The sequence below is a fragment of the Mastigoproctus giganteus genome, chromosome 7 (assembly GCF_048544385.1).
Source record: "Mastigoproctus giganteus isolate SK-2022 chromosome 7, ASM4854438v1, whole genome shotgun sequence".
Taxonomy (NCBI): domain Eukaryota; kingdom Metazoa; phylum Arthropoda; class Arachnida; order Uropygi; family Thelyphonidae; genus Mastigoproctus; species Mastigoproctus giganteus.
In genome coordinates, this window is record NC_143581.1 from 15,442,643 (window position 1) to 15,460,327 (window position 17,685).

Sequence of the window (17,685 nt, forward strand, 5' to 3'; positions counted from 1 at the left end):
GCGGTGGTCATTCCCTGACCTTTTCCACATGCTCCGTATTTGGTGGTGATGGGCTCGAACCCCGGTCTAATCAAGAAGCGTGTGCTATGCACTGCTGCTCCTTCCCACCTGGCTACGGAGGCGCCTACATCTTTAAGTAAATTCCACATCAGTACACTGTGATCACTGTCATCTAGTGGTTCCTTTATCTGCAAATTCTTAATGCATGAATGATCACTGCTGATAATCAGATCAAGAGCATTACTCCCTCTGGTTGCCCCCCCCAAACATGTTGCTGTAGAAAACAATCCTCCAATAAATCCACAAAAGTCTTGCTAGCATGTTAGTTACCAACCCACAAGTACCAGTCAATATCTGAAAAGTTAAAATCACCTATTACAAGACATTCTGATTTATTGGCCCACTCATTTCTCTGCACAATTGTTTATTGTACTCATCAGAGTCTTTAGGCCTATAACACTCACCTACTCTCATTTCCCCTTATGCAGTGCTTCTGTCACACCAAACTGATTCAAAATTACACTCTCCATCCATATCAACTGGATGCACTTCCTTAGATGTTATGTGTTTCTTAACTAACAGCATAATCCCTCCTCCCTTCCTACCTTGTCTATCCTTTCTGTGCACATTGTACCCCCCAAATTCTAATTCTGCACTCTTATATCTGTGTGACACCTGTCTCTGATATTCCAACAACATCTGCGTTTGATGTCTTGATCAGCACTTCAAATTCATCAAATTTATTTACTATACTTCTAGCATTGGTATACATGCACTTGTTCTTAGTCTTAGTTACCCTAGTACAGCCCATGTATTTACCTGTTCCATGATGACTCCCAGCAGCTCTTGAAATCCTCAGCAACCTGCTCATTATAATAGAAGCAGTGCAAGAATCACTTTCACCTCTGCCTGTGGCTACAGTTCTTTTAGTCTGTGAATCACTCCAAGCTACCAGTTTTCATAACCTAGTTATAGTTTTTATCCATGCTCAACATAAAAATTCTGAAAGTACTTAGTTCATTCTTATTGTTCATTCTGTAGTGAAATCACCTAAAGGAAGCAGGCAATCTAGAATGGCATTCACCATATATAGTGCAAGGAAGCCACAGGCTTTTGCTGCACTGCCAAAAAAAAAAAAAAAAAAAGAGAGAAAAAAGGGGGAAAAAAAAGAGAGAAAAAAGGGGAAAAAAAAACTTAACCAAATAGACAAGAAAACACAAATTATATGAATTCCTCCTCACGCAGCTTTACCTTTAAATTTATTCAAACTGTCAGACTCAACTACCTGCGAGGGCAATGTGTTCAAGCAATCAAAGACTTTCTGGCTAAAAGAAAACTTCCTACAATCTAATCTAAACCCCTGCAATTTCAATTTATGACCCCTAGTTCTGGAATTGTTTAGAACAGTGAGAATTACACCTTTATTCATTTTACTAATCCCTCTCAGAGCCTTAAAATCATCTGCAATTGATGAACCCTGTCTAACCTTAATATTTGAGACAATAAATTATATTTATTATAATATAATTTATTAGAAAATTTCGGATAATAGCTGTTTATGGCTGTCTTTTGCTATCTGTTGTAAATTTTGTACATATTATGCAAGTTTTCATACATTAGTGGTGAATAATTATGATGACTTGATTTTCAATCTCCTATAAACAACATAAATTTTCCTTTTTTGGTCATTTGTTTTTATATTTTCAAAAACAGGAATGTGGACTCTACAACAGTAACTAAGGATCTAAGTAACTAACAACCTAACTAAGCCCAACATACACATGTTCATGTCTAGCAAGCAACAATCATCAGCTACTATTTTGGTTGTCCACATATACATAGCAATTCATGCCATTTGCTGCAGATGATATCCAACATAAGTTTCCTTACAATTATTCAATGACCTCATTCAATCTGATCCTCTACAGCTAAAAGTGGTCCATTTGTTTAGGAAGGATATAATTTTATTTTCACAATGTTTTCCCAGAAATATTTATCAAAATTAATGCCCTGGTCTCAACTTCAGTCATAAATAAAGTCATAAAACCAGGTCTGAGTTATGATTTCAGGGTTGTGAAACTTTACATACAGAAATGAATTCTTTGACATAACTGAAGCTCATCGTCCTGTTTATGACCATTATTTTTTATGTAAATCCCACCAAATTTGTATTATTTTTATGGCAATAAATGAATTCATAAATACATAACATATAAATCAATTATAAATTAAATCAGAAAAAAAACCAATTATGAATTGAAGAGACATTTGTAGTTGACAAAAGTTATTATTCATCTAAACACATACACATACCTGTGGCATGCACAACCACCATTGGATCCATCATTGGCAATATTGTTGACAAGTCTCTAAGAGTAAACTTTCCTTTGGGATGGATGCGATCAGATCTCAAAGTTCCAGAATTTAGCAAGGCAAGATCAGCATGGGTGGAAGATAACATTATATCACAGACAAAGTTACCTGATAAAAGAAACAATTCCTATAGAGGAATGATTCATTTCAAAGGCATAATGCAGGAAGTAAAATTGGAATAAATGTAAATTAATATCTATATTACATGGATGAGGAAAAGAAGCTTTATTAGTACTCTAGCTAACAGAAAACTTCAATGGTTGACACGCATACAGTGGTTTTCTATAGATCACACGGAAGAGTTCCCATGTGATCTATAGAAAAATATCAATGGTTTTAATAATCATAAATGCTGTATTTTTAAGATTCATTTGAAAAATTTATTATTTTTGAATAATAAACATGAAAACAAAAATGCAATACTCACTCAAGAGAGAGAGAGAGAGAGAGTTAGAACATGCATAATATTCAAATTTCGCATGCTTCGCGGCACACCAAATTTGAAATAAATTTTGAAAAATTTAAATGAAAATGAATAATAGTATCCAATATTATTTACATATTATTATTTATAAATAGTTTTAAATTTTTAAAATCATATATATAATAGGCGGAATATGTACATGTACACATTAAATTTTGCACATTTAACAGTTTTTTCTTAAATTGGAAAATAGAAGAAGCTAATAGCTTCATAATTATATTTTAGGCCTATAACTTTTTTTAATTTTCAGTAGAATTAATTTTTTTTTTTTAAATAAAAGGTGTAAAAAACACTTTTTTAATATTTAATTTTTTTTTTTATTTTAAACTAAAAAATTACATACAATAAGTATTGCAATCCATTAAGAAAAGATGAGATATCAGTATAGGCATACCTTGCTAATATGGCAAGTAAGGTTCTGGACCACTGCCATAAAGCGAATCACAGCTTTTTTTTTTTTTTTCACTTGCCAGTGCATATAAAAGCCTAAAAACATATTTACACCATCATTTAACCCCAAGGGCTCACATCTGGTGAGTATGGGCTTGGCACACCCAGGGTCCTGAGCTGGATATCATCATTCTTCCCTTTCTTGGTGATTCCCTTCTACTTCTGACTCTCTCTTGGGGTAATTCAGATTTTTTTTTTTTTTTTTTTTTGTTTGGCTGGTGCAGCATAAGCCTCAGGCTTCCTTGCACCATATGGCTAATAATAATACTAATACTAATACTATTTATTAAGTGAACAATAGTGCTAGGCCTAAAAAAAATGGCGCCTCTGTAGCCAGGTGGGCAGGAGCAGCAGTGCGTAGCACACGCTTCTTGATTAGACCGGGGTTCGAGCCCGTGACCACCAAATACGGAGGATGCGGAAAGGTCAGGGATGACCACCGCATATTCCCGGAGCAATATGGCCTTAGTTGCTAATGCTCCTAAAAAAAAAAAAAAAACCAAAACCAAACCTAAAAAAACAATGCAAAAGTAAAAATAATAAATTGAAAAAAAAAAAAAAATGCTACAGTACTGTATTGCTAACCTTCAAATATTTTCATCCTTTGCTTATGATGACTGATGAATGAACATTTTAGAAGTAATTATGGTAGAAAAGCTGAAGGAGATAGTGGAGCTTTATCATCTGAGCCTTCAACGAATCTTATTCTCTTTCTGGTGTAGAGTCTTGCCTTGATGTTGATGGCTGCTGAATGGTAGGGCTACTTGCTGTTGAAGGTCGGGATGGCTGTGGCACTTTCTTAAAATAAGACAACAATGAAGTTTGCCTCACTGACTGATGCTTCCTTTTGCAAAGGATTTCTCTGTAGCATGTTATACCATTTTATAGTATTTCACCCACTGTAGAACTTCTTTCAAAATTGGCACCAATCCTCTCAAAGCCTGAGACTATTGTATCAAGTAAGCCAACAAAAAAAAGTAAGCCAACATAGTGTTCTAAATCCTTTGCTGTCATTTCAGCAATGCTCACTGGATCTTTGTCAGGAGTAGATTCCATCTGAAGAAGTAACCTTCTTTGCTCATCTACCAAAAGCAAGTCCTCATCCATTAGAGGCTGATCATGAGATGCCAGCAATTCAGCCACATCTTCAGGCTCCAGTTCTCTTGCCATTTCCACCACATTTGCAGTCACTTCCTCCACTGAAGTCTTGAACCCTTCAAAGTCATCCATGTGGGTGGTAATCAATTTCTTCCAAACTCCTTTTAATGTTAATATTTTGACCTCTTTCCATGAACCACAAATGTTCTTAATGGCATCTAGAATGGTAAATCCTTCCCAGAAGGCTTTCAATTTATTTTGCCTAGGTCCATCACAGGTATCACTATCTAAGGCAGCTATAGCCTTAACAAATGTCTGTCTTAAATAATAGGACTTGAAAGCAGCAATTACTCCTTGATCCATGGGCTGCAGAATAGATGTTGTGTTAGCAGGCAGGAAAACAACATTAATCTCTTCGTACATCTCCATCAGATCTCTTGGGTGACTAGGTGCATTGTCACTAATCAGTAATATCTTCAAAGGAATTTTTTTTTCTAAGCAGTAGGCCTCAATAGTGGGCTTAAAATATTCAGTACACCACGTAGTAAACAGATCTGCTGTCTTCCAGGCTTTGTTGTTTGATTTGTTGTTTGAGGGCCCTAGGATTTTCAGAATGGTAGATGAGCATTGGCTTCAACTTGCAGTCACCAGCTGCATTAGCCCCTAACAAACATTAGCCCCTTTACCCAAGCACGGTACTAAGTACTATAGGTTCTAATACCTCTCGTGTTTGGGGTTCACATAAAAAAAAAAAAAAAAAGAGTCAGCCTATCCTTTGCAGCTTTGAAGCCAGGCATTGACTTCTCCTATCTAGTTATGAAAGTCCTAGACGGCATCTTCCAAAATAGAGCCGTTTCATCAACATTGAAAATCTGCTTAGTGTAGCCACTGTCATCAATTACCTCAGCTAGCTCATCTGGATAGTTTTCTGCAGCTATCCAGATGAGCTACATCAGTACTAGTTGCTTCACCTTGCACTTTTATGTTGTGGAGATGGCTTCTTTTCTTAAACCTCATGAACCAACCTCTGCTAGCTTCTAACCTCTCTTCTGCAGCTGCCTTGTCTCTCTCAACCTTCACAGAATTGAAAAGAGTTAGGGCCTTGCTCTAGATTAGGCTTTGGCTTAAAGGAATGTTGTGACTGGCTTGATCTTCTATCCAGACCACTAAAATTTTCTCCATATCGACAATAAGGCTGTCTCACTTTCTTATCACTTTTGTGTTCACTGGAGTAGCACTTTTAATTTCTTTCAAGAACTTCTGCTTTGAGTTCACTACTGTGCTAACTGTTTGGTGCGCAAAACCTAGCTTACAGCCTATCTCGCCGTTCGACATGCCTTTCTCACTAAACTTAATAATTTCTAGCTTTTGATTTAAAGTAAGAGGCTTGCAACTCTTCTTTTCACTAACACTACACTTAGGGGCCATTGTACTGTAATTAATAATTACAATAATAACAATAACACAAGTAACAAGTTTGAAAATTGCCAGAATATGACATTGAGACACGAAGTACACGAATGCTGTAAGCAGACTGACCGTGGGTAACAAAATGGTGGTGGTTGACTCACTTGATTCAGCTCGGAGTCAACTGATGTGCGCATCACCACGAAAACCCCCTTAAGAGCAAGGCAAGCACCAAAAATAATAAACATGAATATAATTGAAAAGCACCATATTAGTGAAGCACTGTAAAGTGGAGCACCTTAAAGCAAGGTATGCCTGTATGCCTTAAGAGAATATATGTATATAAAAAAAAAAAAAAAAAACTTTTTCTATAAATTAAAAAAAGTTATCACTTGTCAGGTACAATTCCATAAGGTTTGTAACAATTGGGAGACCAGAGCAGAGCTAAAAGCCTCTTCAAATAACTGATCTCTGGCAGAGGTGCAGGATTTTCCATCATGACTTAATTCATTCTGAATATTTTGAAGAATAATAATTTAATCCTATATTATTTCTGATGGATATAAATCTCTAAAAGTGAGAATCTATTGTGGTATCAAAGGAATGCAAATGAACGTCTTTATTCATGGAAATCTTTTAAATTTATGGATATATTTATAGGCAACTCAAAAAAAGTGGCCCAGACCAAGATGGAAAAACATGCTGCATATACTTTAAAATACTCTTCAAAGGCATTAATAAATTTATCTTGCCAGCTTATTCATCTGCATCTGTAGAAAGATTTTGGTAGCAACAATTATTTTTATGACTATATCATTGATCTCATCATATGAGTTAAACCTACAATCTTCAGTTTTTCACTTAAACTCTTCAAACATTTAGAAGCAATATGTTCCAGCAGTTACCAACAAAATTTATTGAACGTCTCAGCTTTCATTAGTGTCGCATGGCACCGAGAATTAACATAAAAAACAATAATCATCCATAAACAATCAAGAACACTTTAAGTATGAACAAGTTAGCATCTGCATGTTGCAAATTCAATAAGATTTTGTCCTTCACAGTTAAATAACAATGCTGGCAAGGATATGAATCACCAGCAATACCTTAATCAAAGTGCCACAACTGAAAAACTTCAGAACTTCAATTCTGACACCATTATTCTTCTCCAAATATTATGCCACAAAAAGCAGTTACCTTTAGTGCTATAATGAAGTAAATTGTCAATGCCAAACTTGGCAGTGACATATTCTATTCTTCAGAAAAAAGTTTTGGAATCCAGAGAGCACAGAATAATTGATAATGCATATGCTTGTAAAGAATGTGATGCATCAATCTAGCTAACATGCAACCAAGTTACAAAGGAGGTTAGGCAGGCGAAGGCAGATTACGAGAAATCTTTGGCAAGGGATGCAAAGAAAAACAGCAAAGAGTTCTTTACTTATGTAAACTCTAGCAGGAAGGGGATGAATCAGATTGGTCCACTTGATATCGATGGGTGAACTGTTGATGATCCTGCTCAGGTAGCTAACAAACTGAATGAATATTTTGCATCGACATTCACACATGAGGAGTTATTCAGCGAGGGGAATGCCAGAGGTGTAGTCAACTCTGGCAGTAAGCTAGAGGATCTTGTAATAACTGAGAGTAAAGTGGAGGAGAAATTGTTGAAGATAAATACAAGAAAGGCACCTGGGGTGGATGGAATCTATCCACTTATATTAAAGGAGGCAGCAAAGGAAGTAAGCAAACCCTTAGCCATAATTATGAGAGCTTCCTTGGACTCAGGGGAAGTACCCATGGACTGGAGATGTGCAAATGTGACTCCAATTCACAAAGGAGGATCAAAGGGCAACACAAGTAATTATAGACCTGTTAGTTTAACTTCTGTTCCTGGAAAATTAATGGAGGCACTGGTTAAAGAAGCACTGCAGGATCATCTAGACAGGACTTCAGTTATAGCTCAGACACAGCATGGTTTTGTTAAGGGGAAGTCTTGCCTGACCAATTTGATTGGATACTATGATGCAGTCACAAAAGAACTGGATGCAGGGAATAACTTTGATATTATATACTTGGATCTTAGAAAGGCTTTTGATACTGTTGCACATGGAAGACTGCTGCACAAATTGGAGCAGTGTGGCATTGGAGGCAAATTGCTGCTATGGATAAGGGTGTGGTTGAGGGGGAGAAGACAGAGAGTGGTAATCAATGGACATTGCTCATCGTGGACTAATGTTATTAGTGGAGTCCCTCAGGGTTCAGTATTGGGTCCATTATTGTTTTCTGTATTTATAAATGATATTGATGATGGTATATCAAGCTTAATGTCCAAGTTTGCAGATGATACAAAGGTTGGCAGGGTTGTCAAGGACACTACGGACACTATGCTACTGCAACAGGTTCTGGAAAGGTTGAGCAGATGGGCTGAGAGGTGGCAAATCAAGTTTAACATTGACAAATGTAAAGTACTACATATGGGAAACAGCAACCCCAGTGCAACGTATCAACTCTGTGGTACTACACTGACAGTGGTAGAGAATGAAAGGGACCTGGGGGTGGTTGTGCAGACAGATATGAAGTTTTCTGAGCAGTGCAGATGGGCTGCAAGAGTAGCTCATGGTGTATTGTCGATGATATATAGGAATTTTTCTAGCAGGGATAAGGAGGTGATTGTTCCATTGTATAAGGCAATGGTCAGACCAAATCTAGAGTACTGTATACAGGTCTGGAGGCCTCATTTCAAGAAGGATGTAGAGATGCTGGAACGAGTACAGAGAAGGGCAACAAGATTAGTGAATGAAACAAAGGGGTGCTCTTACGAAGAAAGGGTTAAGTTTTGCAAATTACAGTGTCTGGAGACTAGGCACCGGCGAGGTGATCTGATAGAGGTGTATAAAGCCTTGAATGGTTTGAGCATGCTCAATGCTGCTGGGATTCTTCCTCTTGCTCAGAATAATCACCTGAGAGGACATAAATTCAAATTGAGAAAAGACGGATGTAGGACAGACGTGCGGAAATTTGCCTTTAGCCAGCGGGTGGTTGGTTGATGGAATAGACTTCCATCCCTTGTCGTGGAAGTTGATAGCCTAAATAAATTTAACGCTCAGCTGGACAGGTATTTCGAACAAACGGAGGGGTGAAGTGGAAGTGGTTATTTTTTATTTATTTATTTATTTATTTATTTATTTTTTTTTTTTTTTTTGGCTGATGCTGCATAAGCTTGCTTTCTTGCATCAAATGCCTGTACTAATGCTAACATCCAAAGTATTATCCAACTTATCAAAGTAGTGTCTTTCAGCACAGCAATCCACTTCAAACACCATGTCAAATGTAATGGTAAATACAGTTGACCTGATTGCTCCCAGTCTTCCACAGTGGCATGTCAGCATTTAAGAACAAAAATACTCTTGGCCATTGGTCGAAATTGATATGTGACTACTCCCACCAACCACAGGTAATGCCTTTAACTTTTAAATACAAAACAGTTTATTAGATGCTCATATATCACATAGAAATTTTTGACCAATGGCACAAGGGAATGCTGCAGATATAGGAATAGAAGTAAAATCACATAAAGAAATTTGAAAGTTTTTAATTTTTGTTCTTAAACAATGATTGGGCTTGCTTGTTGTTAAAAAAAAATGCCATTGTGACAACTTGGTCAATGTCCACAGGAAAGCATGATAAACTTTCATATGCAAAATAGCCCTAATGAAAATTAGAAAGTTATATACCATTTGTAAAGTTTTTCTTGTAAAGTTTCCATAGAGAAACAAAAGCTAAAAGAATGCTCACAAAGTTTTACCAATGGGAAAATCTGAGAGCATTGTCACTACCCAAATGGCAACTGTGGCAAGTGACTTAAAAGATCTGACAAATCAATATTGGTGGGCTGCAAATAAGCATACCAGCCAATAAAATTACATGAAAAACTGATTGTTCATCTGCCAACTATGACTTGATGGACAGGAAGGGTGTAGTATTGAGAACTTACTGCTGCATCACATTTCCTGATTTGTTTAAAAAAAATTAAAAACAAACAAGCATAAGTTCAAGCCTTGACAGCCAACTTTTGGCCACTATCATCACTGAAGGGACAAAAGTGTCATTGCCCTCAAAGATGGAAATCATTCAAAAGATGAATATAATTTTCAAATTATTTCAAAATAAACAAAGAGCAATATGTATTGAACGAGATTTGGATACATCCACAAGATATTTGTGATCCAATTTTATACTTGTATATTCTATACAAGAATAAACTGACTTTTATATAGGAAGAGTGCTTCTTACTTATTTTATTATTATTTTTTGGAGAATTTTTCTGAATTAAAAGCAAAACTAAATCATGCTACAAATTCTGTCTCAAAGAATTTGCAAAATTACTTAGTTTTAAATTAAATAATTTCAAACAATTTATTTTACCTAAATTAGTTTCTTGCGTCCGAATGCTAGAAAATCGCCCATCCAAATCAGTTCCAAAGTGTCCCAAGACTTCCTCCATTTTACCTTCTACAATCTCTATAAAAATAAACAGAATAATTTTATAAAACTGCATATTTTTATCATAAATTTAAGATATAGCACCATTACATGCTAAAAAAAATTTTTGACAACTATTCAAGTAGCTAAATAATTTATGGCAACACCTATTTTACTTAGTTAAATTTTCATTTTTGTGTCATTTACATTTAACACAGAAATGAAAAGAGCAAAGCAGAAAAATCTGAGTTATTTACTAAAGAATTACAAAAACTTTTAAAGTAGCACACAGTAAAGCAAGTGTTAATAACATTTGATACATCTATTTCACTAAACTGTTTTACAGAAAAACTCCAGAAGTCATTTGTTTTGATAATATTTACAAAACAAAATTTGTTACCATTAGAAGAGGCATATGATGCAAGAAAGCAAGCTTATGAAACATCAGCCAAAAAGAAAGAAAGAAAGAAAGAAAAAAAAAAAAAAAACGCTCCCATTTCACCCCTCCGTTCGTTCCAAATATCTGTCCAGATCAGCCTTAAATTTATTAAGGCTATCAATTTCCACAACAAAAGATGAAAGTCTGTTTCACCAATCAACTATCCGCTGACTAAAGGCAAACTTCCACACACTTGTCCTACAACTGTCTTTCCTCAATTTGAATTTATGCCTCTCAGGTGGTTATTCTGAGCAAGAGGAAGAATCCCATCAGCATTGAGCATGCTCAAACCATTCAAAGCTTTATACACCTCAATCAGATCATCTCGCAGGTGCCTAGTCTCCAGACACTGTAATTTGCAAAATTTAAGCCTTTCTTCATAAGAGCAACCCTTTGTTCCATTCACTAATCTTGTTGCCCTTCTCTGTACTCGTTCCAACAGCTCTACATCCTTCTTAAAATGAGGCCTTGAAACCTGTATACAGTACTCAAGGTGTGGCCTGACCATTGCCTTATACAAGGGGATAATCACCTCCTTATCCCTGCTAGAAAAATTCCTATATATCATTGACAAGACACAAGATGCTACTCGTCAGACCATCTGCACTGCTCAGAAAACTTCATACCTGCCTGCACAATTACCTCCAGGTCCTTTTCATTCTATACCATTATCAGTGTAACACCACAGAGTTGATATGTTACTCTGGGGTTACTGTTTCCCATATGCAGTCCTTTACATTTGTCAATGTTAAACTTCATTTGTCACCTCTCAGCCCATCTGCTCAACTTTTCTAGATCCTGTTGCAGCAGCGTACTGTCATTAGTGTCATTAACAACCCTGCCAACCTTCGTATCGTCTACAAACTTGAACATTAAGCCTGAAATACCATCATCAATATCATTTATAAATACAGAAAACAATGGACCCAACACTGAACCCTGACGGACTCCACTAATAGTATTAGTCCACAAAGAGCAGTGTCCATTGATTACCACTCTCTGTCTTCTCCCCCTCAACCATAGCAGCAATTTGCCTCCAATGCCACACTGCTCCAATTTGTGCAGCAGTCTTCCATGTGCAACAGTAACAAAAGCCTTTCTAAGATCCAAACATATGATATCATTTGGTATCATATTATTCCCTGCATCCAGTTTCTTTGTGACCACATCATAGTATCCAATCAAATTGGTCAGACAAGACTTCGCCTTAACAAAACCATGCTGTCTCGGAGCTTTAACTGAAGTCTTGTGAAGATGATTCCTGCAGTGCTTCTTTAACCAGTGCCTCCATTAATTTCCCTGGAACAGAAGTTAAACTAACAGGTCTATAATTACTTGTGTCAGCCTTTGATTCTCCTTTGTGAATTGGGGTCACATTTGCACATCTCCAGTCCATGAGTACCTCCTCTGAGTCCAAGGAAGCTCTCATAATTATGGCTAAGGGTTTTCTTACTTCCTTTGCTGCCTCCTTTAATATAACTGGATAGATCCCATCCACCCTGGGTGCATTTTTTTATGTTTATCTTCAACAATTTCTCCTCCACTTTCCTCTCAGTTATTACAAAATCATCTAGCTCACTGCCTGAGTTTAATTCACCTCTGGCATTCCCCTCCCTGAATAACTCCTCATGTGTGAATGTAGATGCAAAATACTCAGTTTGTTAGCCACCTGAGCAGGATCATCAACAGAGTTGAACCATGAATATCCAGTAGACCAATCTGATTCATCCCTTTCCTTCTATTATTTACATAGGTAAAGAACTGTTTGCTGTTTTAATTTTGCATCCTTTGCCAAAGATTTCTCATAATCTACCTTTGCCTGCCTAATCTCCTTTGTGACTTGGTTACAGACCAGCTTATATCTATCCTAGGCTTCCATGTCACCCATTAATGTATATGTATCCCATGCATTTTTCTTCTCTGTCATATGTCTCATTAGTTCATCTAGGCCTAAACCTTGAACAATATTTCTTAGTTGGTATGTAAAACCTAGTAGCTTCCAAGATTAATTTTTTGAATGCCTCCCATTTTGAATTTGCTGTTGGTAACATCATCAGTTGGTCTCGCCGTATAGAATTTAAATACTGTCTCAGCCCACCGCAGTCGCCTTTACAAAAGCAAAAACCCTTCCCTTTGCCCCTGATGATAGTTACCTCTTTAAGTAAATCCCACTTCAGCACACTGTGATCACTGACACCTAGTGGTTCCTTTATCTGCAGATTCTTAATGCATGAAGAATCACTACTGATGATCAGATCAAGAGTATTACTCCCTCTAGTTACCTCCCGAATATGCTGATGTAGAAAACAATCATTCGATAAATCCACAAAAGCCTTGCTAGTGTGTGAGTGACCAACCCACAAATTCCAGTCAATATCCTGGAAATTAAAATTCCCCATAATAAGACTCTCTGATTTACTGGCCCACTCTATTTCCCTGTACAGTTTCTTATTATACTCATCGAGTCATTAGGCCTATAACATACTCCTACTCTCAATTTTGATCTCCCAGTGCTTAAGTCACACCAAACTGACTCGACACTGCACTGTCCAGCGGATATCGACTGGCTGCACTTCTTTGGCTTTTATGTGTTTCTTAACTAATAGCATAATTCCTCCTCCCTTCCTATCCTGTCTATCCTTCCTGTAAATATTGTACTCCCCACATTCCAGTTCTGCATTCCTTATATATGTGTGACACCACGTCTCTGATATCCCAACAACATCTGCCTTTGATGTTTTGACCAACAACCAAATTCATCAAATTAATTTACAAAACTCCTAGGAGTGGTGTATACGCAAGTATACATGCACCTGTTCCTATTCTTGGCTACCCTAACACAACCCATGTGTTTATTTGTACCGCAATGACTCCCAGCAGTCTCTGAAATACCCTGAATCTTGTTTGTTTGTTTATAAATTACTAACTGCTTTCCTTGAATAATAAAATATATAAATATATGCAAATTTAAGAATGTATTGGAAAAATATATTTCATCCTTTCTTTTCTATTACCTATAAGGTAATAGAAAAGGAAGGATGAAAAAAGGAAAGAGAACAGAATAGGAAATTATTTCTAATACAAAATTAAAAGTAAATAATAGAATAATAATTAAATTGCTTAAATTAGGCATAATTAGACATTTATTAATGTCCAAACATGAGAGCTGGACATGAATTAATGTACCAGGAGGGTTAGGATTTGTATATGAATGCCAAAAATGAGAGAAATAAACATTCTGTCAGGTCTAAAGAATGGGAATATATTAAAACAATAAAGTACATTAATGCAATAGAATATAAAAGACAGACTGTAATGGTGAACATCTTCAGGGGGCTACAGCCATCATAATCTATGTACATTCCAGATAGATTGTGATGGCTATAGATCTCTAGAGATATGAACCATTACAATCTGTTCTTTAAATTCTGTTATATTAATGTACTTTACTGTTTTAATACATACCCATTCTTTAAACCTTAATAAATCTTTATTTTTATAACTTTTGGTATTCGTATGCAAATTCTAACCCTGCCACCTAGTATATTAATGCATGTCCAACCTTTGATTTATGCATTTAATTATTACTTATTATTTAGCTTTAATTTTATTCTGTTCTCTTTATTTACTTCCTTTTACATCACCCTTATTTTTCTATTGCCTTATAGACTTGACAACCCATGTACTGCAGCTTTTTCCAATACATTTTTAAATTTGCATATATCTTATTTTGCATTCTATTCAAGCTGCTTTGTGCTTATAAATTTAAATTCTATGCCTCACTTCTATCTCAAACTCACATCCATCGATAGTTTTGTCTACATCATAATAAACATGGTTTTTCTTCCAACTTAGTTTGCTCTCTCTCTCTCTCTCTCTCTCTCTCTCTCTCTCTCTCTCTCTCTCTCTCTCTATATATATATATATATATATATATACATACATACATACACATACATATATACATGTACTTAACTTATTTATACATTATTATTTTTAAATTATGGTACTACTTGGGAGCATCAGGTTTGTAGTGACCCCAACCAACTCACTAGTTAGGTATAAATCTAGCCCTGGTATGGATAGCCTTATATATTAAAATATAAGATACCTATAAAAACAACAAAATTAATGAAATTTTAAAGAAAGTTGGAGAAATTGGCAAAAGTTAGTGAAAATTAATGAAAATTAACATTCTTCCTCATGGCCATACTTCTGCAACTCCTCAGGGGCTTTGAGCAGACATATAGCCATACTAGAGGAATGTATTATACATTCATTTCTGTAATCTCTATACCAGTTTTGCTAGGTTAATTACTTGGCGGATAATTTGGAATAACAAGAGTAATCTTATTGAATATATGTACTTAATTTTTAAATAAACAGGGTGGATTCTGTATATTACAGCAAACTGTGATAGGAGATTCAAAGCCCTATGGGTATGTAACAGATTGAAATATCATAGTATCTCATCTCCATGTCCTGTGGTGATCAGTCTGAAAATGTTCAATTTTCCTGCCAAAGTTTAGATTGTGTGTGTGTGGTACAGTTTATTGTACAGACGTACCAGGTTTTATAGTTAAAGGATGGCAGAAATATTGTTTATATCAGAAACTTTATATTTAACAATGTTAGTCACTGAATATAATGAAATATCAAAGAAATTTAAGCATAACTGCATTATAAATTATTTTAAAAAATTTTTTTTCTAACTTTTTTAATGGCTTAAGCCAGAGGTTCTTATAATTTTTGTACAGTCAATCTTCCAATTTTGCCGGGCAATCCTACCTACCTCATTCTGGTTTCAAAATTTGAAAATCAAATACATTATGAGAAAATTCAATACAAGAAGCTTTCTCACCCCCTGGTTAAGAATCCCTAATTTCAGCAAATGATTTAAAATTTATACTATTTTAGGGGACTAAATTGAAAATCCATGGATGGTTAGCAACCTAATAAATATTAGGTTCTTAAATAAAAATCAATTAATCAATATATGATTACCATGATACTTAGTCAACTGCTCTTTTAATTTGCTATCTCCCTCATACTTTGAAGTGATTTCAATCTTTTCAATTTCTACATTTACAGGAGAAGAAGAACTAAATGTGAGAGTAATCTTGGAAAATTCCCGAAAGTCTGTACCACTTTTTATGATGTATTTTCCATTCACCTAATCAAAATGAGAAACAAAATAACTCAGTTGGTCTGAAATTAAATAAATATGTTCAAAGTCAAATACTGCTTTTATTCAGCAATATATTTTTTATTTATTAATTAAAACATATGGTACAGATTAATTTATATAGTGATAAAAATGTTTATAGCAATGCTCTGTGTGCCCTCCATACATACCTTTATGATAAATCTGATGTGCAGTGCATGGGCCTGGAATGAGCATTTGGTAATTATATGAGCTATCAATTATGCTAATAATGTTCAATCATTAGTAGTAAATGAAAATTAATGTGTGATTGCCAGGAACAATCTTATTAGAGAAGAAAATGAATGGCTGACTAGCAGTTATAGTGAAAATTATAGTAGAGGTATGAGGAAATGAATGTATTCAGGCTTTATCTGATTTATAAAGATAAAGAAAATTTTTAAATACTTTCAAAACTGGAAATTAGTCAAAAAGGAACTAGTATAGAGTTGATGTAACCAAACTTTTTCCTTGATCAATATTATTTTTATCTGGTTTAATTTTATTTTATATCACTGTATTTTCAGAATGCCACTTTGTGAACAAAGTTCTATAAAATTTTGTTGAAGAAATCAGCCTAAAGAGTGTAGAAATGATTGCTGAAGAATATGACAAAAAAAGCTTTATCAAGATAGTGGATTTTTGAATTTGGGTGGAAAAAAAATAAGCTTTATCAAATCCGTGGACATGGGTGCTGGCAGGATATTTTGCAAGGTGGTGCATGTAGGAATAAATTTTTCGTTCACAAAATTTTCAAATATATACAATATCTTAATTAAGTCAAGTTTGGCTGATCTATACGTACAAATGAGTCAATTTTTCGTGATCGATAGGAGAAAGTACTTGAATTAAGATTTTAGTTTTTGTTTTTTTTATTTGTAGAATTTGTATTGTTTAATGCTTCAATAAATTAATTTAAATATTAAAAATTGTGTATTACTTCAAAATCCAAAGGTGGTGCATTTGCACCACCTTGCACCATGCTGCTGGCACCCATGTCAGTACACATTTGAATTTAGAAAAGCTTTATCAAAATAGCAGATATTTAAATTTGAAAAAGCTTTATCAAAGCTTTTTCAAATTCATAGTGATTCTAAGTCTTTCACACAAGTACAGGAAAGATATGTTAGGATTACCAACAGTGCCACTGGAAGCATAAGAAGAGGGTTTTTTGATACAAAGTAACCAAACTTTGCCAAAAATCAGCTCGTGTGAGAGCTGATTCCCAGCTTAGGATAGTCAGTTATTTCCTATTTGATCCAATTTATAAATAACAGTAATGTTAATCATTCATGCATATACTATAGAATATTAGCTACAGAGGCAATCACAATGCTGCTGAGGCCAATGGTATTACATATATACATCATTAAGTAGAAGGAATACCATATAAATTTAGTCTTAAGGGCTAATATGCTAATAAATATTTGGTAAATGGTAAACAATGAATAACTAGTAATCAATTAAGCAGCCATTGAGATAAGTCTACAACCAGAAAAGTGGATTTTCTGTTTGCAGAAAAATTGTGCAATTCTGCACTTCACATTAACTAGAAAAACAAACAGAACAAAGAAAACTGGAATGGAGCAAAAGAATTTTCTTAATAATTAAAATACCTTTTTTATTTCATATACATGATCATGACCACCAAGGATAAGATCAATTTCATCCACATTTTCTGCAAGACGACAATCATTTGGTGTTCTCATATGGGTTAAAGCAATTACATAATCTACACCTTCCTAA

The 17,685-nt window shown here is 35.1% G+C and overlaps 1 protein-coding gene across 3 annotated transcripts in view; it reads right to left on the reverse strand.

Moving 5' to 3' along the window:
* Window positions 1-17,685, reverse strand: part of LOC150082552 (uncharacterized) — a 165,191-nt gene that overhangs the window by 69,095 nt on the left and 78,411 nt on the right. For all 3 annotated transcript variants that reach the window (XM_090378690.1, XM_090378692.1, XM_090378693.1), the window contains exons 6-9: window positions 17,556-17,681; window positions 15,741-15,909; window positions 10,241-10,336; window positions 2,314-2,481 (exon numbers count right to left, since the gene is read on the reverse strand). In XM_090378690.1, the coding sequence (XP_090234816.1) occupies window positions 2,314-2,481; window positions 10,241-10,336; window positions 15,741-15,909; window positions 17,556-17,681 (559 nt within the window). The remainder of the gene's footprint in view (window positions 1-2,313; window positions 2,482-10,240; window positions 10,337-15,740; window positions 15,910-17,555; window positions 17,682-17,685) is intronic.